The sequence below is a fragment of the Malaclemys terrapin genome, chromosome 13 (genome assembly GCF_027887155.1).
Source record: "Malaclemys terrapin pileata isolate rMalTer1 chromosome 13, rMalTer1.hap1, whole genome shotgun sequence".
Lineage (NCBI taxonomy): Eukaryota > Metazoa > Chordata > Testudines > Emydidae > Malaclemys > Malaclemys terrapin.
The window spans coordinates 37,202,810-37,227,628 of record NC_071517.1 but is presented as its reverse complement, the minus strand read 5'-3'; the positions used below and the strand labels follow the sequence as shown (position 1 = coordinate 37,227,628).

Sequence of the window (24,819 nt, the reverse complement as noted above, 5' to 3'; positions counted from 1 at the left end):
CCCCCTGGATAGAGAGAGAGAGACCAAGCAGGTAAACCATCTCTTGAAAAGATACCTGAAATGATACATATAAAATTACAGAAATTATAAGTAAAGGCAAGGAAATGCATTTGATTATCTTTTGTTTTAGCTTGTGAATTTTCCCTATGCTAAGAGGGAGTGTTATTCCTGTTTTTTGTAACTTTGAAGCTAAGCCTAGAGGGGAATCCTCTGTATTTTATATCTTTTTATTTACCCTGTAAAGTTTCCTTCCATCCTGATTTTGCAGATATGATTCTTTTACTTTTTTTTGTTTTAAATAAAATTCTTCTTTTAAGAACCTGATTGATTTTCAGTGTTCTAAAAACCCATGGGTTTGGTTTGTGCTCACTTTGTAACTAATTGGTTAGTATATTATTCTCAAGCCTCCCTAGGAAAGGGGGTGAAGGGGTTTGGGGGAATATTGTGGGGAAACAGGTACTCCAAGTGGCCCTTTTTCCTGAATTTTTGTCTTAATCACTTGGTGGTGGCAGTGCCTTGGGGAAGTTTTAACCTAAGCTGGTAGAAATAAGCTTAGGCGGTCTTTCATGCGGGTCCCCACATCTGTACCCCAGAGTTCAGAGTGGGGAGGGAACCCTGACAGGAGCCCAGAACAACTTAAGAACTGCAGTTGTGGAAGGACTCCATCATTGAAGGAGCTCTCTGCTGCTGTCTATTGGAGAGCAAATGGAATTGACTGGATGAGCCCGTCCTCTTTTGCATTGCATTTACATGACAGTGTGGAGCATTTTGGTTAATGTGTGTTAAATTTTGAGTTTGGGAGTGTGATAAACCCAGGCCAGTTTGGCACAGCAGAGTAGCAGAAGACAGATATACTGGCCACTGGATTAACAATTTTCTCTTCCCTGACTGACCAGAGCAGGGGCTGCTCCAGGCTGATGAGAACACCTGACTTCAATTAACCTGCAAAGAGTCAGGTGAGGACATTAAGCTAATGTGACCACCTGACTCTAATTAAGGCCCCTCTGATACTATAAAAGGTTTCACTCCAGTCAGGCAGAGAAGAGCCAGGGAGCCAGAGGAGAGGAAGTGTGGCTGAAGGGCTGGTTAATGAAGACACCCTCAAGTCATTGGTAAGGGTGAAGAAGGGAGAAGCAGGAGAGCTGTGGGGAAGTGGCCCAGGGAAATGTAGCAGTGAAAGGTTGGCTGCCAACAGCTGCTACCATTAGGGTCCCTGGGCCGGAACTCGGAGTAGAGGGCGGGCCCAGGTTCCCCCCAACCCACCACTACAGAAACACCTCCTGGGAGGGGAAGACAGGCCCCTGTCAGGACAGGAGGCTAAACTTTTTTGGTACAAGGCTGTAGGAGCAACAGAGACTGTGGGAGTTCTCTCACCAACCTCCTTGCTGGCTTATGATGACAAGGGCTCAGTAGACTGTATCCCTGGCCCTAGAGAGAGAAGGGCTACGTTGAGGATTGCAATGAGCCTCTGAAGCTAGCATAAACTGTCTGGAAGCGCAGGACCCACAGGGAGAAGGTCAGAGCTCTGCCACAGGAGGCATAAAGTGCAATAGACTTTATTGGGAGATAGAAGGACAAGACATCAACACTGAATGTGCCTGGGTCACCCTGACAAAGCCGTCTGTTAGACACAGTGGGGAAAGGGAGCCTGAATACACATACTTGTAAGGTTAATTATAAAACAACTGAAATGAACAATCCATTGTTATCAAGGAGGCTTCACTGGCAGGAAGGTACTACTCAGTATGAATAAGGGTGGCAGAATCAGACACTTAACACAAAATCCAGCCACAGTTGAAGGAACTTGTAGTTAAAAGCAAATACCAAGTCCTTACATTCGTACTCAGACTTTACTCTGTCAATACTCAGGCAAAACTCCCACTGAATGTCCCTGAGTAAGGATATTCTGTACAAAGGTTAAAGCTCTCAGCTAGAACTATTGCAATCTCTCAGGAGCAGAAATGATTATTAATTAAATCATATATATTAATATATTAAATTTAATTAATGATTAATTAAATCATATAGTCATATATATACTGATTTACAGACTGAAAGTAATAGAATAATTAAAGTAAAAGGCTTTGTTTCTATAACCCTTTTATAAATCAATGGCATTTCTCATGAAGGATTTACCCACGTCTTAATCAGCCAAGAAGAGGAGTCCTGAATCATGATTGTAGGGGAAAGTTGGTTAATTTGGGCTTCATAGCAAAATTTTCCAAAACCCCCCAAAAAACTGAGGCCAGATTTTTAAAGGTATTTAGGCACCTAGTGGGATTTTCCAAAGTATCTAGGTGACTAACCCCAATTGAGATGAAGAACACTTAGGAGAAGCTTCAATGTATCATCTGTATTTGACCTTTTTTAAAATTTTTATCTTGTTCTATTTTCTAAAGGAAATGTCAGCTACTGAAGCAGTTAGAGGGGGAAACCACACAGCAGTGACAGAACTCATCTCGCTTGGGTTTGGAAGAAGTCTGTGGTTCCAGATTGTCCCCTTTGTGATGTTCCTGGTGATTTACATGATAACCGTGCTGGGAAACACCATCCTGGTCCTCCTTATTAGAGCCTAGTCTCACCTTCACACCCCCATGTACTTCTTCCTCATGAACCTGTCGCTCTTAGACCTACTTCTCCACCATTGTCCCCAGAGCCATGGCGAGCTTCCTAGCAGGGAGCAAAGCCATTTCCTACAACAGATGTGACACACAATTCTGCTTCATCACTGTATTCCTCACCACTGAAGGGTACCTCCTGGCAGTGATGGCATATGATCGATACACCGCTATCTGCAACCCGCTCCTGTATTCTGTCACCATGTCCAAGTGGGTTTGCATTCAGAGGGTGGCAGTGTCGTATATCTGCGGCTATGTGAATGCCATGGTGCCAGCGGCGGCTCCAGGCACCAGCGCTCCAAGCGCGTGCCTGGGGAGGCAAGCCCCGGGGGGCACCCTGTCGGTCCCTGTGGGGGCGGCAGTCAGGCAGCCTTTGGTGGCTTGCCTGTGGGAGGTCCGCCGGTCCCCTGGATTCGGCGGCAATTCGGTGGCAGGTACACTGAAGCTGCAGGAGCAGTGGACCTCCCGCAGGCATACCGCCAAAGGCAGCCTGCCTCCCGTGCTTGGGGCAGCAAAAAAGCTAGAGCCACCCCTGCATGGTGCGAACAGGCTTTACCTTTATGCTGCACTATTGTAGGCCTAATGAGATCAATCATTTCTTCTGTGATGGCCCTCCCTTGATCAGTCTCTCCTGAAGTGACATGTATGTCAATAATCTTGTGATGTTTACCTTATGTGGCCTCATCATAGTGAGCACTGCCCTGATTGTGCTCATCTCCTACATCTATATCATCTCCACCATCCTCAGGATTTGCTCTGCTGAGGGGAGTCACAGAGCCTTCTCCACGTGTACCTCCCACATGTTGATTGTGACTTTATTTTATGGGACCACTTTGATGTACACCCAAGCCCATTAGGCTAGCTTCTCTGTTCCCAACAAAAGTGATATCTGTGTTTTATATCCTTTTCGTTCCCATGTTGAATCCCTTCATCTACAGCCTGAGAAACAAGGAAGTGAAAAGAAGAACAGGAGTACTTGTGGCACCTTAGAGACTAACAAATTTATTAGAGCATAAGCTTTCGTGGACTACAGCCCACTTCTGAAGAAGTGGGCTGTAGTCCACGAAAGCTTATGCTCTAATAAATTTGTTAGTCTCTAAGGTGCCACAAGTACTCCTGTTCTTCTTTTTGCGGATACAGACTAACACGGCTGTTACTCTGAAAGGAAGTGAAAGATTCTTTAAAAGGACTGTGGGCAAGAAATGTTTGAAAAAATGAACAGTATCTTTGAAAATAGAGCTGAAACTCGGTGGGTCAAGGTATCGTGCAATACAACATCACATTCTGAGCAAATGTTTATTTTCTTGTTGGGCGTAGCTTTTGTGCAAGTACAAGCAAATCATTCTGATTCACAGTATCATCTATCTATCAATCTATCTATTTTTTTTTTCTGTGCGTGTGTGTGTCTGTCTCTCGCTCTCTTTCTGTCTTTCCTCTTACCTGACTAGCCGACCGGTGGAACTCATTGCACTGGATATTATTTAGTCAAATGTATTCTCATAATTCTAAAATGGCTTTGATATGTATAGTGACTTCATGCTTCAGGATAATAGTCAGCAACTGCCTGTCTGAGTTAGGAATACATTTTCTCCATGATTTATCATAGAATTCTCCTGCCTTTGAAACAGCTGATACTTGCCACCATTGGAGACAGGATGCTGCTGCATGGCAATTCCTTTGTTCTTCTCACCTTCCGGAACACTGACCATAACCATAAAACATATTTAAAATAATAAAGACTTTCTATATATTTTTGCATATTTACATATACTTTGAATAGGAATGACCTCAGTCAAAATCCTTAGGTAATGTAAATTGGTGTAGCCAATTTTACTTCTGTGTATCTACATTGATTTACACCACCTCAAGATCTGGTCCTTGAATTATCACTGATGCCTGGGGAGGTAGCTGTTTGGAAATGGTGAACAATGTGACACCTGTATCAGGTACTGGCAACTGATAGAGTCCATGTTAAACTGGATCATCTATGTACAATACTCCTATGTCATGTCTGCAACCCAGCTCAATAAAGTAAGTGGTCTTGTTTCAAATCTCACACATATTTATTTATGTAAATCAGGAGCATTCACTCATCCAGGTGTAATCACTAGTAGCCACATTCAAATCAGTGGGTCTGATTCTCCTCTCACTAATCCTGATGTAAATCAGGAATAACACCACTGGAGTCAATGGGCTTGATTCCTCTCTCATTCATCCCTGTGTAAATCTAGAGTAACTCTATTGGCATCAATGGGCCTGATTCCCCTCTCATTCACCTTAGGAGTCACTCCACTAAAGTAAATGCAGTTGCACTGTTCTAAAGTATGTATAAATGTATGGAGAATCAGGCCCATTTACTCTACCTTTTAAGATGCAATACATTTAGTGAAACAAACAACTTAAAATCATTTCCCTTTTGATTTGGTCATGAAATGAAAAACACACTTTGAGCCCAGTTCTGCAGCATTTTTTGAGGGTAACATCACGTTGACTTCAGGGGAGGTTTTTGGTGCGTTATGTTTTGCCAGATCAAATTTACTATGAGCATTTACCATGGAAATCCCAGACTATTAACCTGCAAACTTAATTAATGAAATTCAGAATGTACCATTTGAAAAAAAAATATCTAAGTATGAAGAGAGATGAATTCTGTCTGTTTTCATTATGTGAATTTCTATCTTCACTGTGGTTTGGCAAAGCATAATCTAAGAATCTTTCTTTCTTTCTTTCTTTCTTTCAAAAGATCAAAGGTGTCAGCTTGCGGCACTCCTACTCTCATTCATAAGCAGTGATTTCAGTGAGAGTTAGGTGCCTAAATATCTTTTTAAAATCTTGACCTTACTCACTTGAGGAGTCTTAGGCTATGTTTACACTAGCACTTTTATCGGTATAACTTATGTCGCTCAGGGGTGTGAAAAAACACCCCTCTGAGTGACATAAGTTACACCGACAGACACGCCGGTGTGGACAGCACCATGTCCAAGGACACAATAGCAAACTATCCCAACTGCATAGAAAAGATAGGAAGTATAGTGAGAAATCACCCTGGCATAACCAGGAGATCTTCAATGATCTAAAACTCAAAAAAGAGTCCTACAAAAAGTGGAAACCAGGTCAAATTACAAAGGATGAATATAAGCAAATAACACAAGTATGTAGGGACAAAATTAGAAAGGCCAAGGCACAAAACAAGATTAAATTAGCAAAAGACATAAAGGGTAACAAGAAAACATTATGTAAATACATTAGGAGCAAGAGGATGACCAAGGACACGGTAGGCCTGTTACTTCAATGAGGGGAGAAAAACAATACCAGAAAATGTGGAAATGGCAGAGGTGCTTACTGTATTCTTTGTTTCGGTTTTCACCAAGAAGGTTGGTGGCGATTGGTCATCTAACATAATGAATGCCAGTGAAAATGAGGTAGAATTAGAGGCTAAAATAGGAAAAGGATAAGTCAAAAATTACTTAGACAAGTTAGATGTCTTCAAGTCACAAAGGCCAGATGAAATGCATCTTAAAATATTCAGGGACCTGACTGAGGAGATATCTGAGCCATTAGTGATTATCTTTGAAAAGTCATGGAAGATGGGAGAGATTCCAGAAGACTGGAAAAGGGAAAATATAGTGCCAATCTATAAAAAGGGAGATAAGAACAACCTGGGAATTACAGACCAGTCATTTTAACTTCTGTACCCAAAAAGATAATGGAAGAAATAATTAAGTAATCAATTTGCAAATATCTAGAAGACAATAAGGTGATAAGTAACAGTCAGCATGGATTTGTCAAGAACAAATCATGTCAAACCAACCTGATAGCTTTCTTTGACAGGGTAACAAGCCTTGTGGATAGGAGGGAAGCAGAAGATTTGTTATAACTTGACTTTAGTAAGGCTTTAGATACTGTCTCACATGACCTCACAAACAAACTAGAGAAATACAACCTAGATGGACCTACTATAATGTGGATGCATAACTGGTTGGCAAACCATTCCCAGAGAGTAGTTATCAGTAGTTCACAGTCATGCTGGAAGGGCATATCAACAGGGATCAGTTCTGGGTCCAGTTCTGTTCAATATCTTCATCAGTGATTTAGATAATGACATAAAGAGTACACTTATCAAGTTTGTGGACAATGCCAAGCTGGGAGGGATTGCGAGTGCTTTGGAGGATAGGATTATAATTCAAAATGATGTGGACAAACTGGAGAAATGGTCTGAAGTAAATAAGATGAAATTCAATAAAGACAAATGCAAAGTACTCCACTTAGGAAGGAACAATCAGTTGCACACGTACAAAATGGGAAATGACTGCCTAGAAAGGAGTTCCACGGAAAGAGATGAGCCCCACAAGACCGAGTCAGCTGACACTGGCCAGGTGGGGGTGTTTAATTGCAGTGTAGACATATCCATAGATCCGTGCCTAACACTGGCCAGCCCTTTGTAGGTCCATTGCCTCCAAAATTCTCAGCCTCTTTGGCTGGAGTTGGCCTCAGAGGTTATGTCTACACTGTAGTGTAAACTCGGGGTTCAAACGCAGGCTCAAGCCTAATCCCCCTTCCATCTACATGCAAACTGTGCTAACCCAGGGCTCAGATCAAGGATCCCACAGGGGTGGAGGATCCAAGCCTGAGTCAAGCCAGGACCAGGGTTCAAACCCTACTGCTTTGCAGTGTAGACACAGCCCCACTGGATTTGTGCTTTGGGGGTATGTCTACTGTGCAATTAAACACCTCACAGGGAGGGAGGGTCCAAGAACCTGGCATCCAGCCTGAACCCGAACATCTCCACCACAATTTTACAGCCCCACAGCCTGAGCCCCTCAAGCCCAAGTCAGCTATCACTGGCCAGCTGTGGGTGTTTAATTGCAATGTAGAGATACAATGGTCATCCATCAGAAGCATTCCACAATCCCATGGGCCGGCTTCCTTTGTCCTCTAGACAGTCAAGTTTGGTAGACAGTTAAGTTTTCCCGTGCTGCCCTATGAACAAATGGCTAGAGCATTTGGGGAGGATGCTAGGAAGTCAGGGATTGGACTCAGGCCCACATAATACAGTGTAGATGCTGGAGCCCCAGGTTGGAACACAGGGATCAAAAATTCCTAAACTGGGTTTACAAATGAGTGTAGACTCTCAAGCCCTAGGTTACCAAACACAGGTTCTGCCAACTCTAGTTCTACTAACCTTGGCCTTACATTGCAGTGTTGACATACCGAATGGGACCAGTTCATGTCAGAGGCGCTGGTCAATTTCAGGATGTGTGTGTTGACAAGGGCCCAGTCTGCATGGACAGAGTCGGCTCCAATTTACTGCAGATTTCCCTTATTCAGATGGGCCCCAAATGCTGATCATTCACTGAGAGTCCATGAACCGGGCCTTTCACTGGCAGGTGCCTTTTGTCCACTGGGAAGGCTGGTGTTGCTAGCACTGATCCGACTTGGCTGGCCCCGATCCTGGCTTCCAGCTCAAAGAAAGTAAAGACCTTTTCCTTCAACAAGTGGTCTCTGGCACTGTGTTGCAGCTATTGGGTGTGTCTGGTTCTTTATAATGCTGATAAAAACAAAAAGCTAGTTTTGCAAAATATTCCAATTTCTAAGTCACCCCCACTCCCTCCAATAAAGGTTCAAAACAGACCAGGTCTGTCTTTGGATCAGGCTAATGGGTTTGCAATATGAGGACTTAATCTTGATTCACATGGGTGTAACTTAGGCTAACATCTACACTTGGAGCTAGGAATGTGACTTCCAGCTGGTATAAACATACTTGTGCTAGCTCTCATTGAGCCAGTGTGCTAAAATTAGGAGTGTGGCCACAGTAGCACAGGCAGCGGGAAGCGACAGTACCGTGTGCTAGTCACCCTGAGTGCAAACCTGCTCGGACCACGTGGGTGTATACTTGAGGCAGCCAACCTGTACTGCCACTCCCCCAGCTCCCAGTGTAGATGTAGCCTTAGAGTAGAATTTGGCTTAGTTGTTCCGAATCTCATTGATATGGAGGCTGCTTTGTACGACTCTAGCAGTGTAAAAAGTGCCTGAAAATGGACATAAATTACATTTACTCCCACCACAAGGCTCTGTTACATTGCCAGAGCCACGTGAAGTGGTTTTAATGTGAATGAGAATTAGACCTAGGGACTCTCAAGCCAAAAAAGGGAAAAGTTTACACTGAAAATCCTAATGCTGCAGTCTTTTTACAGCCCAATCAGAGAGAAGCAATGGGAATATGTGTGTAAAATCCCCCAGTGTGTTGCGTGTAAACTCTGGCACAATACCGCCCCAAAGGTCATCTAAGGGGGCTGAAATAGAGCATAGAAACCAGCACATTCATCCTGCAGAGAGGTGAGAAGAAGGAGCTGGCGGTAGGAGGAACTTATTTTGAGTCTAACTCAATTTTAGTTAATGTTCACTTTTACATAGATTGAAAACATAGCTGAGGGCATGTTGCTTTTGGGCCTGTGACTTGAACTATCTCAGCATAGAAACCTGGGACAGATTTTCAGCTAGCGTCGTTTGTAACAAAGAATTTTCACCACCTGAGAGTCAGCCCCTTAGTATTTCTTTTTCTTGCTTTTCTCAAGAAATTTAAAACTACAATTAAATAGGTGCCCATCTTCGGAAGTTCCTGGCATTAGCCATCTCAGGGATCCATATAGAAATGTAAAATCTTCCAAAAGGTATACAGAGTGTGAAATGAAGGAATTAGGGTGTATGTTCTTTGGGGGCCTAGGGCTGTCTTTTTGTTCTGGGTTCGTCCAGCGCATAGGTCAATGGGGTCCTAATCAATGCCTGGGGCTCCTAGTTATTAAGGTAATTGAAAGAAAGAAAGAAAGAAAGAAAGAAAGAAAGAAAGAAAGAAAGAAAATGTGTCCAACAAGCGATGCAGACCCAAACATACTACTAAACCAGACAGAGATGGTTCCTTATCTGGCAGATTCTGGCAATTGCAAAGAGATAAATCAGTATCTTATAATTTAGTTGAAGGCAAATGGGAGTTTGCATCATGTTTGATTACTATTTTCATCGAAAGAGATTGTGTAAAATTAACACTAATGATGAAGTATTTGTTCTGCTTTTATTTACTTGTTTTTAAATTCCCTTTTAACTGAGCTGTCTGTGATTTCCAGAAATCTCAGACTCTGAATGTGGCCATTGCCAATTACATTTTAATTTTGCCTGGTCATATGATAAACACAGAACTTCCTAATTCTGTAACATTAGAGGTGTTTAGCAACCAGATAGGACTGTGTGCTTTATCACACATTTATCCGGGGCTCAGTTTCACAAATACACACGAATGACACTCTTTATGTGGCAAAGTTTGCTAGATCAGAGCCTTTGGCTATAGGCGACCCCTAACCATGGGAGTAGTTTGGAGGGAGGGCAGGAGGGGTGTTGCCCTCCCCAAAACTTCAAGCATCAGGCAGGCATGGAATTTGCCCCTCCTCCCCCACATGCGGGCCCTCCATTGGCCTGATGGAGTTGCCCCCCCCCAAATATAGACATCAAACTACGCCTATGCAGTGACAGATATTATTATTCCCCAAATCCAAGCTGTCAAGGCTGTGGTCTCTGCAGCCTCTGTATTCATGCAGCCTTTACTGGTGTCTTTAGAATGGAGCAGCTTGAGAGCCAAACAATGGGACTGTGTTGATGGTTGGTGGATGCATGAAATGAACTGTTTGTCTGTCTGTCGCTCTGTATATATATATATATGACCCCCATCTCTATAGTTTGATTAATTATATATTTGATTTTCTGCAGAGATGTATACTCTCACATGTATAGGGAATATTCAGGGGAAGTTCTATGCTTAGACCAGGGTGACTTATGAGATCTGGAATCTCTTCCTGCCCTGCACAGATTAGCTGTTCAGCCTTGGAAGAGAATCATGTCTTGCTGCTCTGTGGCTCAGTTTCCCCATCTGCAGAAATGAGGTAAATACTGACCTGTCTCAGCCAGTGGTAGTGAGGCTGACACAACTGATGTTAGTTGTTTAGAGGTCCTCAGATGGAAGGTGCTATATAAATGATAGGTGACAGACTGTGATACCTTCATATTGAATGGGACCTTGTTCTGTAAATTATCACAATGGTTTCTGTAGAATTGCTCATGGAACAATTGAAATGATAATCAGTAAGTCTAGCATAACGGGCTCAAAGAATTGGCTTATTAATTATTATTATTATTTATTTATTACAAATAAGAATAAGAGCAATGCCTTACCTCTTTTTCAGAGCTGGTCAAAAAATGGAATTTCTGTCCTGCAAGAAATACATAGATTTCAAAATTTGTCTTAATTCCAAATAAGGCCAAAAAGTCAAAATCTCAAACTTTTTCATGAAACAAAATATTCTGAAATATTGCATATCAATAAGGAACAATGTTTTTTTTTAATAAGGTTGAAACATTTCATTTGAACTTTATCATTTTATTATATTATCTTTCATTTGGACTTTATGATTATATTATATTATATTATATTATATTATATTATATTATATTATATTAACAAAACAAAATATTTCAACCTTATCAATTTCCCATGGAAAATTTTGACAAAATCAATGCATTCCAGCTAAACATTTAGATTTTGTTGAATTCGCATTTTCTTATGGGGAAAACATTTATCTAAATTTTTTAAACCAACTCTACTTTTTATTACATTTTTCTACATGTCATATACAGTTGTTACATTTCCTTGTAGACCTATAGTCACATACTCCTGGTCTCTGGTAATGTCTTCATACTTCAGATTCACCGAGCAGGGCAGAAAACTCTGTGCTGATTACATGGAATTCTAGGGGTAAAATGCTGGTGCAAATCAGAGTAGCTCCATTTACTTCAAAGCAGCTTTGCTGATCTGCACAACCTGGGGATCTGCATGGTATACCATTTAGAACACAGTGTAGTTAATCTGTTACTTATGAATTACCAAGTCAGAAACTGGTTTCAGAGTGGTAGCCGTGTTAGTCTGTATCAGCAAAAAAACAAACAAACAAACAAACAAAAAAACCGAGGCGTACTTGTGGCACCTTAGAGACTAATAAATTTATTTGGGCATTAGCTTTCGTGGGCTAAAACCCACTTCATCAGATGCAGGCAGTGGAAAATAGAGTAGGAAGATATACAGGCAAGTCGCATCTTAGGTGCATTTAACATGCGCGAATTCAGCTTTGCGCAGTAGGCAAAAATGGGAAAAAAAGAAAAACAACAATATAAAAACTGCATTTGTAGTGCGGGCGATTCTGCCAGCCATTGAACTCAATGAGTGTTTCACTATACGCGGTTTTCTCTTTACACGCTAACTGCAGAACGGAACCCCCGCGTAAGATGAGACTTGCCTGTATATACACAGAGAACATGAAAAAATGGGTGTTGCCATATCAGTATCATGGCAACTCCCATTTTTTCATGTTCTCTGTGTGTATATATCTTCCTACCGTATTTTCCACTGCATGCATCCGATGAAGTGGGTTTTAGTCCATGAAAGCTTATGCCCAAACAAATTTGTTAGTCTCTCAGGTGCCACAAGTACAAACTGTGTATCCTTATTGGAGAAGGAGGGAAGGTGGGATGGTTAAAGGAATGTGAAAGAGGATAGAATTTAAACAAGTAACTTGGGTCCAAGTGAAATCTATCCATTGGTATACTGGTCTATTTATTTATTGGTCTATCTGTATTTCTATTGGTCTGCCTGTGTGTCTGTCTGTCTTTCTATTGGTCTATCTGTGAGTCTATCTGTCTAACTGAGGCGCCTTTTCCAGGCAGTCCTGACTGCTCACACAGAAATTATGAACTTTTGGGGGTGATTCTTTTCCTTGAGACATTTTCTCCTGTTTTCTGGCCATATCTAGAGTATGGAAATGCCAATTAACCCACACAGGGATTTTGGAAGGAGCGTCAATGAGATTTGAACTGGGTGACACGAAGAGAGAATATGCCCGTGTGGCTTTTGGGGAAGATTTTCAAAGGCACATGTGGCAGTCAGGCTCCCAGACACTTTGAAGTATTTAGGTGCCTAACTCCCCTAGAAGTCAATGGGAAGTAGCCACTCACATACCTTTGGGGAGGTTGGCCACAACTCCTATTGAATGTCCATGGGAATTGGGTCCATAAATTCCATATGTGCCTTTGAACATCCCCCCCTTAGTTTCTGCAGTGGGTCATTCCTTCACATGTTATCTAGATATTTATTGTCCCCCACAGATGAAATATGCAGAAGAACCAAGAAGGGGGAACCTCACTGTGGTGACTGAATTCATTTTACTGGGACTGTACAACCACCGTGAGCTGGAAGTGCCTCTGTTCTCCATTTATCTGTTATTTTATGCCATTACCCTGACTGGGAACATCCTTCTCATCACAATCACCATGGACCCAGCCCTTCACACCCCCATGTATTTCTTTCTCCGGGTCTTATCCTTCCTGGAGATCTGCTATACTTCAGTCACTGTCCCCAAGATGCTGGTGAACTTCCTCTCAGAGGACAAGAGCATTTCCTACATGGGCTGCTTTGTACAAATGTATTTCCTGCTCTTTCTTGGGGCCTCCGAGTGCTTCCTTCTGGCCGCCATGGCGTATGACCGCTATGTGGCCATATGCAACCCACTGAGATACAGACTCATCATGAACAGGATGGTGTGCCTTTCTTTGGCAGTTCTCTCATGGTTCAGTGGTAATGTGGTGTCCCTAGTACAAACAGTCTGGGTTTTCACCTTGCCATTTTGTGGATCCAATAAGATTAACTATTTTTTCTGTGACATTCCCCCATTGATTAAGCTTTCTTGCATTGACACCTCTCAGTATGAAATGCAGTTGTTTACAGCTGCTATACTGGTCATCTTCACTCCATTTACTCTCATCCTTGTGTCCTACATCTTTATTATCTCCACCATCTTAAAGATGGCATCAGCTGAAGGCAGACACAAAGCCTTCTCCACCTGCTCCTCACACCTCATTGTGGTGACATTGTATTATGGGTGCAGCAGTCTGATCTATTTAAGACCCAACTCCATTAACTTGCCAGACAGCAACAAAGTGCTATCTCTGATATACACAACTGTTACCCCCACTTTGAACCCCTTTATCTACAGCCTGAGGAACAAGGAGGTAAAAGAGGCTCTGAGGAGAATATTGGGGGACATGATGAAGAGAAACATATTTTCTCATAGAAAGTAATTTGGGTACACCTCTTTTTTCTGGTGTCAGTTATACAACTGTGCAAATCTGGAGTAGCTCCTTTGAACTCAATGACATTCAATGCTATGGTTGAACTAGTGTCCAAAAACTGCAAAAAAGAAACACATAAAATGTTAATGTTCTGTCCAATTTTTGTGTGCATTGGAATTAGAAATGTTGGCCAAAAAACATCATCAAAGTTTCAGAAATAATTATCATCTCCATAGCTGATTGAAACACTGAAAAAAATCACAAAAAATCATCTGCATTTAATATAAATAGGCTTTCATTGTTTTCATTTCAACTCAAAATTGCAATGAAGTTGTTGTTGAAATATCTAATTTTGGAAAATAATGGTAATGTTCTCTATGTAATATCGTTGTATTGGAGACTACATGTGTATATGATTGTCTTCTAGATACCAGTATTTATTGGGAAAGGCTTGCATGGATCTGGGAAGGGGATATGGACAGAATCACGTCTAGGTTCATTTCACCATTAAGGTTAATGTTGACCAAATGCTATTAATTTAATTATGAATGTTTGGTTGACTGTGACAAGGTAAGCTGGTGGTTCAGTCATTCCTTCATGTTACAGGTGTCTATGCGTGAGGAAAATTCCTCTGTATTTTCATTTATCCCTGCCCTGTTTGGCCAAGGTTTGAAAGAAACCATGGAGTATGATGCCATGAATCTCCATGGCCTTGTATCTTCTCTAGTCAATTACACTTGTACAAAGCAATTACAGAGCTGATGTAAAATGCTACCAGAGCAGAATGATAGCGCCTGATTCTTCTCTGATTGACACCAGTGTAAATCAGAAGCGACTGCACTGCGATCAGAGGCCTAAGTCAGAGGAGAAATAGGTTCTGAGCATTTATATTCTCATTCAGAAGTGTGAATGATTGCACAAGTTGCAAGGCAGTGGACATTCATAGTTCCCTCCCCTTCCTAGAATTTGTCCATATAAAGTAGGCCAGAGGACTGGTTGTTCTCCAATTTCTCCACTCCAGGTACACTACAAAAAAGAATTTTTCTCCACAGACCCTTCGGCCAACTCCTGAGTCTCTCAATCCTATTAGGGAATCATAGAATCATAGAATATCAAGTTTGGAAAAGACCTCAGGAGGTCATCTAGTACAACCCCCTGCTCAAGCAAGACCAACCCCCAACTAAATCATCCCAGTAAGGGCTTTGTCAAGCCTGACCTTAAAAACCTCCAATGAAGGAGATTCCACCACCTCCCCAGGTAACCCATTCCAGTGCTTCACTACCCTCCTAGTGAAATAGTGTTTCCTAATATCCAACCTAAACCTCCCCCCATTGCAACTTGAGACCATTACTCCTTATTCTGTCATCTGGTACCACTGAGAACAGTCTAGATCCATCCTCTTTGGAACCCCCTTATATAAGTAGGCTATATAAGTAGGAACACTGCCAGCAGATTGAACCAGCAGTCCTTCTCCGTGGGGTACTGGGCGTATAGCTGATGGAATGTTTGGATAATGCACAGTCCACTTTTTCTTCTTTGACACACCTTTCCCAACTGGAGGCACCATACAGAAGTAACAATTGCTGGTATGATCTGTTGGCTCTCTCCAAATCATTGGCACTGCAAAAGGCATAGATCTCCTTTTCCTGTTCAACCACTGGCGAAGATTTGTTGCACAAGTGTTGCAGCATATGTGTGGGGCCCACCTCTTGTCCTGATCTCCAATTTTGCAGCCTTAATAAAGGTGATAGGCTTTCTTAACCATAGTGGTTATACTGAGCTTTTGTGATGCAAAAGTCACTTCACCACAAACATAGCAGAAGTTATCTGCACTGTTCACACAAGTATGAGGCATCTCTGCTCACTTTGGCTAAACAGAAATGTGTCCCTTTGCAAAATCAAACACTGACAAATAAGAGAGCATGACTCTGTATGATTTCTAGAGCTGATATAGGGCAATTTGTTCAGCAGAGTGATGTAAGCTTCGTTATGATTGCATCATCCATGACTTCTAGGAATAACCTGATGCAATTCATATCATGTATGACGCAATACCAGCTTCAGATTGCATCATTCATTGTTTTGCCTAAAAAGCAAGTACTGTCCAAACCCAGTCATAGATTTATTCATAGATCCAGTCAAAGATGTATTTTAGTCATTTCTGGTTTAAATTGAGATCCCTTCCCTTTATAACTCACTTATCCTCCGCCATTCCCAAGTCAAGGGTTGTATATACTGACCCAATAGCATATCTTGAAAACTAGAGCCAATCAACAATTTTAAGCATCATTTTCATTCTCAGTGACCCAGAATTAGTAAAGTTTGACTACATTTATTTCAGAAGCATTTTGGCTGTAGAGCAGTGTAATGGCCAATGGCTTTTGAATCACATTCAGCAACTCCTTTAGCACCCTCGGATGCAGCGCATCCAGCCCCATGGACCTGTGCTCATCCAGCTTTTCTAAACAGTCTTGAGCCACTTCTTTCTCCACAGAGGGCTGGTCACCTCCTCCCCATGATGTGCAGTCTAGTGCAGTAGTCTGGGAGCTGACCTTGTTCGTGAAGGCAGAGGCAAAAAAAAAAAAAAGCATTGAGTACATTAGCTTTTTCCAAATCCTCTGTCACTAGGTTGCCTCCCTCATTCAGTAAGGGGCCCACACGTTCCTTGACCTTCTTGTTGTTGCTAACATACCTGAAGAAACCCTTCTTATTACTTTTAACATCCGTTGCTAGCTGCAACTCCTAGTGTGATTTAGCCTTCCTGAGTTCACTCCTGCATGCCTGAGCAATATTTTCATACTCCTCCCTGGTCATTTGTCCAGTCTTCCACTTCTTGTAAGCTTTTTTGTGTTTAACATCAGCAAGGATTTCACTGTTAAGCCAAGCTGGTTGCCTGCCATATTTACTATTCTTTCTACACATTGGGGTGGTTTGTTCCTGCAACCTCAATAAGGATTCTTTAAAATACAGCCAGCTCTCCTAGACTCCTTTCCCCTTCATGTTATTCTCTCAAGGGACTCTGCCCATCAGTTCCCTGAGAGAGTCAAAGTCTGCTTTTCTGAAGTCCAGGGTCCATATTCTGCTGCTCTCCTTTCTTCCTTGTGTCAGGATCCTGAACTCGACCATCTCATGGTCACTGCCTCCCAGGTACCCATTCACTTTTGCTTCCCCTACTAATTCTTCCCTGTTCGTGAGCAGCAGGTCAAGAAGATCTCTGCCCCTAGTTGGTTCCTCCAGCACTTGCTCCAGGAAATTGTCCCTTACACATTCCAAAAACTTCCTGGATTGTCTGTGCACTGCTGTATTGCTCTCCCAGCAGCTATTGGGGTGATTGAAGTCCCCCATAAGAACCAGGGCCTGTGATCTAGTAACTTTTGTTAGTTGCCTGAAGAAAGTCTCGTCCACCTCATCCTCCTGGTCTGGTGGTCTATAGCCATGACATCACCCTTGTTGCTCACACTTCTAAACTTAATGCAGAGACTCTCAGGTTTTTCTGCAGTTTCATATCGGAGCTCTGAGAAGTCATACTGCTTTCTTACATACAATGCAACTCCCCCACCTGTCCTTCCTGAACAGTTTAGAGCCATCCATGACAGTACTCCAGTCATGTGAGTTATCCCACCAAGTCTCTGTTATTCCAATCACATTATAATTCCTTGACTGTGCCAGGTCTTCCTGTTCTCCCTGCTTGTTTCCCCGGCTTCTTGCATTTGTGTATAGTCACTTACGATAACTTGCTGATCATCCTGCTTTCTCAGTATGAGGCAGGAGTCCTCCCCCTTGTGCATTCCTGCTCATGCTTCTTACTGGTATTCCACTTACCTCAGGGCTTTGGTCTTCTTCCCCCGGTGAACCTAATTTAAAGCCCTCCTCAGTAGGTTAGCCAGCCTGCTTGCGAAGATGCTCTTCCCTCTTTTCGTTAGGTGGAGCCCGTCTTTGCTTAGCAGTCCTTTTTCTTGGAACATCATCCCATTCTTTGGTCAAAGAATCCAAAGCCTTCTCTCCAACACCACCTGCATAGCCATTCATTGACTTACATGATTCGACGGTCTCTACCAGTGCCTTTTCCTTCTACAGGGAGGATGGACGAGAACACCATTTGTGCCTCAGACTGCTTTATCTTTCTTCCCAGATCCATGTAGTCTTCAGTAATCTACTCAAAGTCATTCTTGGCAGTATCATTGGTGCCCACATGGAGAAGCAGGAAGCGGTAGCGATCCGAGGGCTTGATGAGTCTCGACCGTCTCTCCATCACATTGTGAATCCTAGCTCCTGGCAAGCAGCACATTTCTTGGTTTTCCTGGTCGGGAAGGAACCAAAGCCCAATGAAGTCAATGGAGAGACTCCCATTGAAGTCAGTGAGCTTTGGACCAGGCCCAAATTCTTAAAGGGTGAAACTCACTTCTGTTCAGAAGATCAATACAAGACCTGTGAACTACTTGACTCCCAGTTAAATCCTCAAAATATGGCTGAAGTGTTGTGTAGGCCTAATGCTGGCACTCTGGGGAGGGTAATATTGTTGAGTAGAGCTGGTGGGAAAATCAGCATTTTTCCTGTGAAAAATTTAATGGGAAATATCCCCATTAGAAAGATTCCTGTCTGGAAATTCCAATTTTCCTAAAAGAAATTTTGAAAACATAGGAAAGTATTATAGGAAAGTATTGTTTTTTTCATACTTTCTTACTGATTCCAAACTATTTCCACTTAACACTGAATATTGTTAAGTGTTAAAAGCATTTTCATTAAAAGTGAAGATATTGCTTTATCTCTGACAGTAATATTTTCAGCGCTTAATTATTATTTTCCAAATGGCAAAAGTTAGAGGGAGGTCAAATAGTAGGGCCTTCCCCCCCCAACTTTCTTATCCTTTTCCAAATTTTGCCATTTGGAAAATATCCTGCTAGGGGGAGGCTCCTGGGCTGGGAGTTTCCCAGGAGACCAAGAGAGCTGGGTGCCCAATGGACATTGGGAGATATGTGCCATTCAGTGGGTGACATTGAGACTGGGGTCTATCTATATATATATGGCTGGCTTGTAATTTTATGTATTGTCATGTTTTTAAACTACCATCATGATTAAAACAAAATAAAATATTATTATATGAATTAAAAATAAAAAACAACAACAGTAACAACAACAATAATATTAATCAATCATACAAAATCAGATTAGTTAGCACAACATGATTTTGAGGCAAAACATTTTTTTCTTTATTTGTATGTTAAATCCCCATGCAACCATTTGTGGTGTTCTAGAAATGCTAAATAAGAATAATTTGCTGTTTGATCTTCCTGATTACAAAATGGGGAAAATGATAATTATCTACCCAGGTGAAGATTAACACTTTGATATTCTGGCTGAACTTTCAACATACTATCCGTGATTCAGCACCCTGCTTTATGTCAACACAACAGCTTTGATTTCAGGAGTTTCAATCAATGTATAACTGGAGTAACACATGAATATCTCAGAGCCATTCTGTAAAGGTCTCAATAAATAGATCTGGTAGCAGCAGACCAGGTGAAAATGAGCTAAAATTCATAGAATATGAATGGCTTCCTGCTTCAATGAATGAAGAAGACTCCGGTGACCTCTGGTTACACAGGCTCAGCTCCACAAAGGGACTTAGGCATCTGAAGACTAGATTTAGGCAGTTTTAGGCACCACTGCAATCCACAAACACTCGCTCTGCTGCCACTTAACTCTGTAGGCACCTAAACTTACTTCTGGCCAGATTCTTGAAGGTATTTAGTTGCTTAGTGAGATTTTCAAAAGCATCTAAGCACCTAACACCCATTGAAATCCGAACCTTTAAAAATACCTTTAAAAATCTGGCCCTAGGCACCTAAATTTGCACTGTAAACATTCCCCAAGTGTCTTACTTTTTGCCTCTGGGCATGTGCCTCTGGGCATGCATCTCGGGAAGCCCCAGCATGATCCACAAACTTGTAAAGATAGGTGTCGCCCAGCATATCTCACCTGCGAAACCTCATCCAGTAGGCAGGCTCTGAACACACATAACTCTACACAAAATGGCCAGAGGGACACAGGGGTGCTGGAATAGGGGGGACCAGGGGACCCATCATTTTTTACTGGAGTTAAGGGCAAGTGAGAGGGGGATGGGGGCAGAGAAGAATGAGCAATGTGCAGGGCCTTCGGGGGAAGAGGTTGTGTGGGAAGGTGCGGCATGAGGGTGGGGTCTCGGGTGAAAGGGTGGTGTAGAGGCGGGGCCTTGGGGTAAGAGGCAGTGTAGGGGTGGGGCCTCAGGAAAGAGGCAGTGTGGGGGCGGGGCTTGGGCAGAAGGGGCAGGGCCATGGTTCCAGAAATGGTAGCACCCCAACTTCTAGGGAGCTTCTGGTGGTCTTTTAGGGACATGGGAGGAAAAGGAAGCAACAGCAGCATCTTCCCTTATAAAAATTATTCCAGTGGTTAGGGCACCCACCTGGGCTGTTGGAGACCCCAGGTCAATTCCCTCCTCTGGTTGATCAGGAGAAGGAATTTGAACAGGGATCTTCCATCTCTCAGATGACTGACCTGATGACTGGGATACAGAGTCACTTCCGCTCAGTATGGGCCCAGTGCATATTTAATTGGTTATACACAGGGAAACAGCTTCAACAGGAGAGACTGGAAGAGCACCATATTAAGATATCCTTTAGTTAGTCTTGGCAGAATTCAATTTTTTTTAAATAATTTCAACGTATAATATCAGTGTGTACTTTTAACCATTTTTTTTTATTTTTATCAATTTTCATTTTCACGGTTGCACAAAATTATGCGTTTTAAGGATTTTTTTTCTGATTTTTATTGATTTATACAATCACAGGTGTGGGAAATTGTGACGGTGAGTTACACAACAGAGTTGGTCAGACAATAATTATTTAATGACAGGAGATGTTGATTTTTAAAAGTTAAAGCTTTACAACCGTTACAACACACGTTGACAACATCACGTGTCAACATATACAAGGAAATATACATAAATCAAACACTAATAAATTCTCAAGCAGCATTTTTCTTACTTTGCCTATCTGTAAATTTCTATTTTTATCAATGGAAATTTGTTTTCATTATTTTGTGTGTGTGCGGTAAAATTGATGTGTACGGGTCATTTACAGATAAAAATCTAATTCTTCAAGCCTATCTCTTGCCCTGGGGTTAGAGCATGTATCTAAAATGTAGAAAACCAATGTTTAAAATTAAACTGGGGGTCTCCAATATTCTTAGTGAGTGCCCTAAGCAGTGGGCTAAAGTTTATAAGAGAGGTCTTCTCCACTCCCCGCCATTTGGTAGGGCTTGCTCTGAGAAAGCCTACCAGCTGAGGTATGCCACATGTTGTGATAGCCATGTGTATGTCCCATGGATCTGGAAACATGTGTTGTGGTAGGTGTTGATCATCATGGCAGTGGAGATATGTCAGCAGGTTTCACATCTGTTGTTATAGCAGGGGCTGGTGCCTCTTTGAGTTGGTGGCTCCTGGTCTGTGGGGAACTTGCTTCTGATAATGAGGTTGTAGAGGTTGCAGGGGTGTGTTTGAAGCCCAAAGGAAGGAGTTCGGAAAGATGTCATTCAGGATGTGGTCCCCAGTGAGTATGGGTTGTAATTGTTTAATGATACTTAAATTCATAAATCTGCTACACAGCAAAAATCATGGCCTTAATAAAGACACTAGATTTATGGCTCATTCCAGCAATCTGTAACTCACTAACCCTCTTTGTCCTGTGACTGGAGAGGTGTTAACTGCCCACTTCACCTTGAATATCCTCTTGCAACATGTGTTAATGCCTTATCTGTTCCACATTTGTATGTAGCTGTGACATGCCGAGTACCTGTCCCTGATCTGAAGAAGAGCTCTGTGTAAACTCAGAAGCTTGTCTCTTTCACCAGCAGAAGCTGGACAAATAAAAGATATTACCTCACCCACCTTGTCTCTTTAATATCCTGGGGGAAAACACGGCTACAACAATAGTGCAAACATCGTATACTTCATGTAGACCCTCTGCACTGTAGGGAACTTCATCATGAATAAATCCTTTAATTCCCCACTGACATTGGTGGAGTTCAGTTCAGGGTGGGCTGGACATGCTCTGCCCATCTCACAGTCCAACTCTTTTAGCTCACATTACCCCAGTCAGATCCAGGGTCCATCCAGAATGTGCCTTATGTGTTAGCGAATACCTGGCCCTGCAGTCATTACTTATAAACTGGCCCTTCCGCACACCAGGGGTCTCACTGTAGGTAATAGAACAGCTCGAATAATTCAGGGCTCTCACATGCACAGTGGTTTGCTACATTACACTGCTTGATGAGCTCCCATTATATATATTTTATTGCAATTTCACAATAAATGTCGAGAAAAAAGTTTTTGATTGGTTATAAAAGTCACAGTCTTACTTAAAGCTTTTCTCAGGGCCTCCTTGACCTCCTTGTTTCTCAGGCTGTAGATGAGGGGATTGACCATGGGAGTCAGCATGGTGTAGAAGACAGAGGACACTTTGTTCAGGTCTTGCAGTGCAGCAGTGTCTGGGAGCAAGTAGACAATGAATAGGGTCCCATAGAATATTGTCACCACGATGAGGTGAGAGGAGCAGGTGGAAAAAGCCTTTTGCCTCCCAGTGCTGGAAGAGATTCTCAGGACAGTGCTGATGATATAAATGTAAGATGTCAGGGTTAATAGAAATGGGGGAAGAATGAATATGAAGGAGAGAGGGAAAATCACAAGAACCATCAAGCTGGTGTCACTGCAGGACAGTTTTATCAAGGTGGTGTAATAACAAAGGAAATGGTCAATTTCATTGGGGCCACAGAAAATCAATTGTGATAGCCAACATGCTGTAATGGTGCTGACTGCAGACCCACTTAGCCAAGACCCAGCTGCTAGCTGGAAGGAAAATCTACTATTCATGCGGACTGCATATTGCAGTGGTTTGCATATGGCTAAATACCGATTGTAAGACATCACTGATAAGAGACAACTTTCTGTAGCTAAGAGAGAACCAAAGATATCAAATTGTATGAGGCAGCCACTAACAGAAATGGATTTGTTCCCAGTCAGGAGACTTGCAAGCATCCTGGGCAGGATGGTGGAGGTGTAGCAGGTCTCCAAGCAGGACAAGTTCCCCAGGAAGAAGTACATGGGGGTGTGAAGGTGCTGATCAGTTACAACTAGTGCAACAATGAGGATGTTCCCAGCCACTGTCACAATGTAGATCACCAGAAACAGCGGGAAGAGAAGAATTTCCAGTTCATGGAGATTCCTAAAGCCCAGGAGGATAAATCCTGTGATGGATGTTTGATTTCTCTCTTTTGTGTCTGCCATGGGTTCTAGCAAGAAAAATAATATTTAAGAAGTAGTAATAATAGCTTGTGAAAAATGACATGAAACAGATACCTTTGTTTTAATTGTTGTTTAAATCTGGTTATAGAGGGAGGGACAGGTTGTCTTGGATTTCTGCTCTTGAACCTTTGCTCTGCAAATATCATCAATGTCCCTGTACATGCTCTAACCCCAAACCTGTTTGCTGGGTTGGTACCTCAGTTATCCCCAGTAACACTGTTCACTTTAGCATTGTGCAATGTAATGGGCAAGACTGGGAGTCAGGAGATCAAGGCTTCAATCCTGACCCGCATGACCTTGAGCAAATCATATCATTCTGTGCCTCACTTTCTCCAGCTGTAAAAGATCAGAATAATATTTTATGCCCTTTATTAACTGACTCGCCATCTGCTGAGAAACATAGTTACTGAACATTGTGCGATGAGACCTCTCACAGCTTTCTGTACACACTAACAAGCAAAGCCAAACACATCTGTTGTGTTGTATGTAAGACACAGGAGGTAATTGTTCTCCTCTACTCAGCACCGAGAAGGTCTCAGCTGGAGGACTATGTTCAGTTTTGACCATCACACAATAAGAAATACATGGACAAATTGGGGAGAATCTAGAAGTGAGCAACAAAATGATGAAAGGTTTAGAAAACTCAATGTATCTTTACATATTAATTAATGGAGATATCCTATCTCCTAGAACTGGAAGGGACCTTGAAAGGTCATCAAGTCCAACCCCCTACCTTCACTAGTAAGACCAAGTACTGATTTTGCCCCAGATCCTAAAGTGGCCCCCTCCAGGATTGAGCTCATAACCCTGGGTTTAGCAGGCCAGTGCTCAAACCATTGAGCTATCCCTCCCCTCTATGAGGAAAGGTGGAAAGAATTGGGCATGTTTAGTCTAGAGAAGAGAAAACTGGGGGGAACCTGATGAGTCTTCAAACATGTAAAAGGTTGTTATAAAGAGTACAATGATCAATTGTTCTTTATGTCCACTGATGGTCGCACAAGAAGGAATCAACTTTATCTTCAGCAAGGGAGATTTAGTTTAGACAGTAGATAAACTTTCTAACTCTAAGAATAGGGAAGCCCCAGAACAGGTTACAAGGCAGGTTGTGGAATCCCCATTATTTGATTTTTTAAAAGCAGCTTTGACAAACACCTGTCAAAGATGGCCTAGATGGTCAGCACAGGGGGATGAACTAGGTGACCTCTCAAGATACTTTCCAGCCCTTCAGTTCTATGATTTATTATTCTACATCCTTGTCACAAGCAGATCTGAATTTTTTCCTGATGCCTTAGTTACTGATGAATTTGTATGCGAATTTTGAGTTAAGCAGTACAATATTAGTTGTTTGTTTGTTATTCTATGTCTTTGTTCAGGGAGTTTTAACAGGATTACAAATACTAGCCATGCAAATATCAGACACAATACAATATTCATTTTAATACTTGCCTATTTCTTCTTCATATCTTCTAGACATTGCATTTTTTGCAGTCATATTGAACTGTAAACTTGTGTGTTTTAGGGTTGCTTTTATCTTTTGTAACTTAGAAATCACTCTGATAGCAAGTAAATGAAGTTAGATAGATAGATAGAGAGATAGATAGATAGATAGATAGATAGATGAAGGGGACGGAGAGACACACTGCCAGATAGACAGGCAGAAATAAAGCTAGATAGTGGAGGGAAGGATAGATAGCGACA

The 24,819-nt window shown here is 42.1% G+C and overlaps 2 protein-coding genes and 1 pseudogene across 2 annotated transcripts; 2 read left to right on the top strand and 1 right to left on the bottom strand.

The window, feature by feature from the left end:
- Positions 1 to 2,402: 2,402 nt before the first annotated feature.
- On the top strand, positions 2,403 to 3,575 carry LOC128847321 (olfactory receptor 1019-like; annotated as a pseudogene).
- Positions 3,576 to 12,821: 9,246 nt separating this feature from the next.
- Positions 12,822 to 13,793, top strand: LOC128848075 (olfactory receptor 10A7-like). The gene has a single exon (XM_054047834.1). It carries the CDS (start codon positions 12,822 to 12,824, stop codon positions 13,791 to 13,793), a length of 972 nt encoding a protein of 323 aa, XP_053903809.1.
- An 8,329-nt stretch (positions 13,794 to 22,122) lies between these two features.
- Positions 22,123 to 23,103, bottom strand: LOC128847354 (olfactory receptor 2G3-like). The gene has a single exon (XM_054046745.1). It carries the CDS (start codon positions 23,101 to 23,103, stop codon positions 22,123 to 22,125), a length of 981 nt encoding a protein of 326 aa, XP_053902720.1.
- Between the last annotated feature and the right edge of the window lie 1,716 nt (positions 23,104 to 24,819).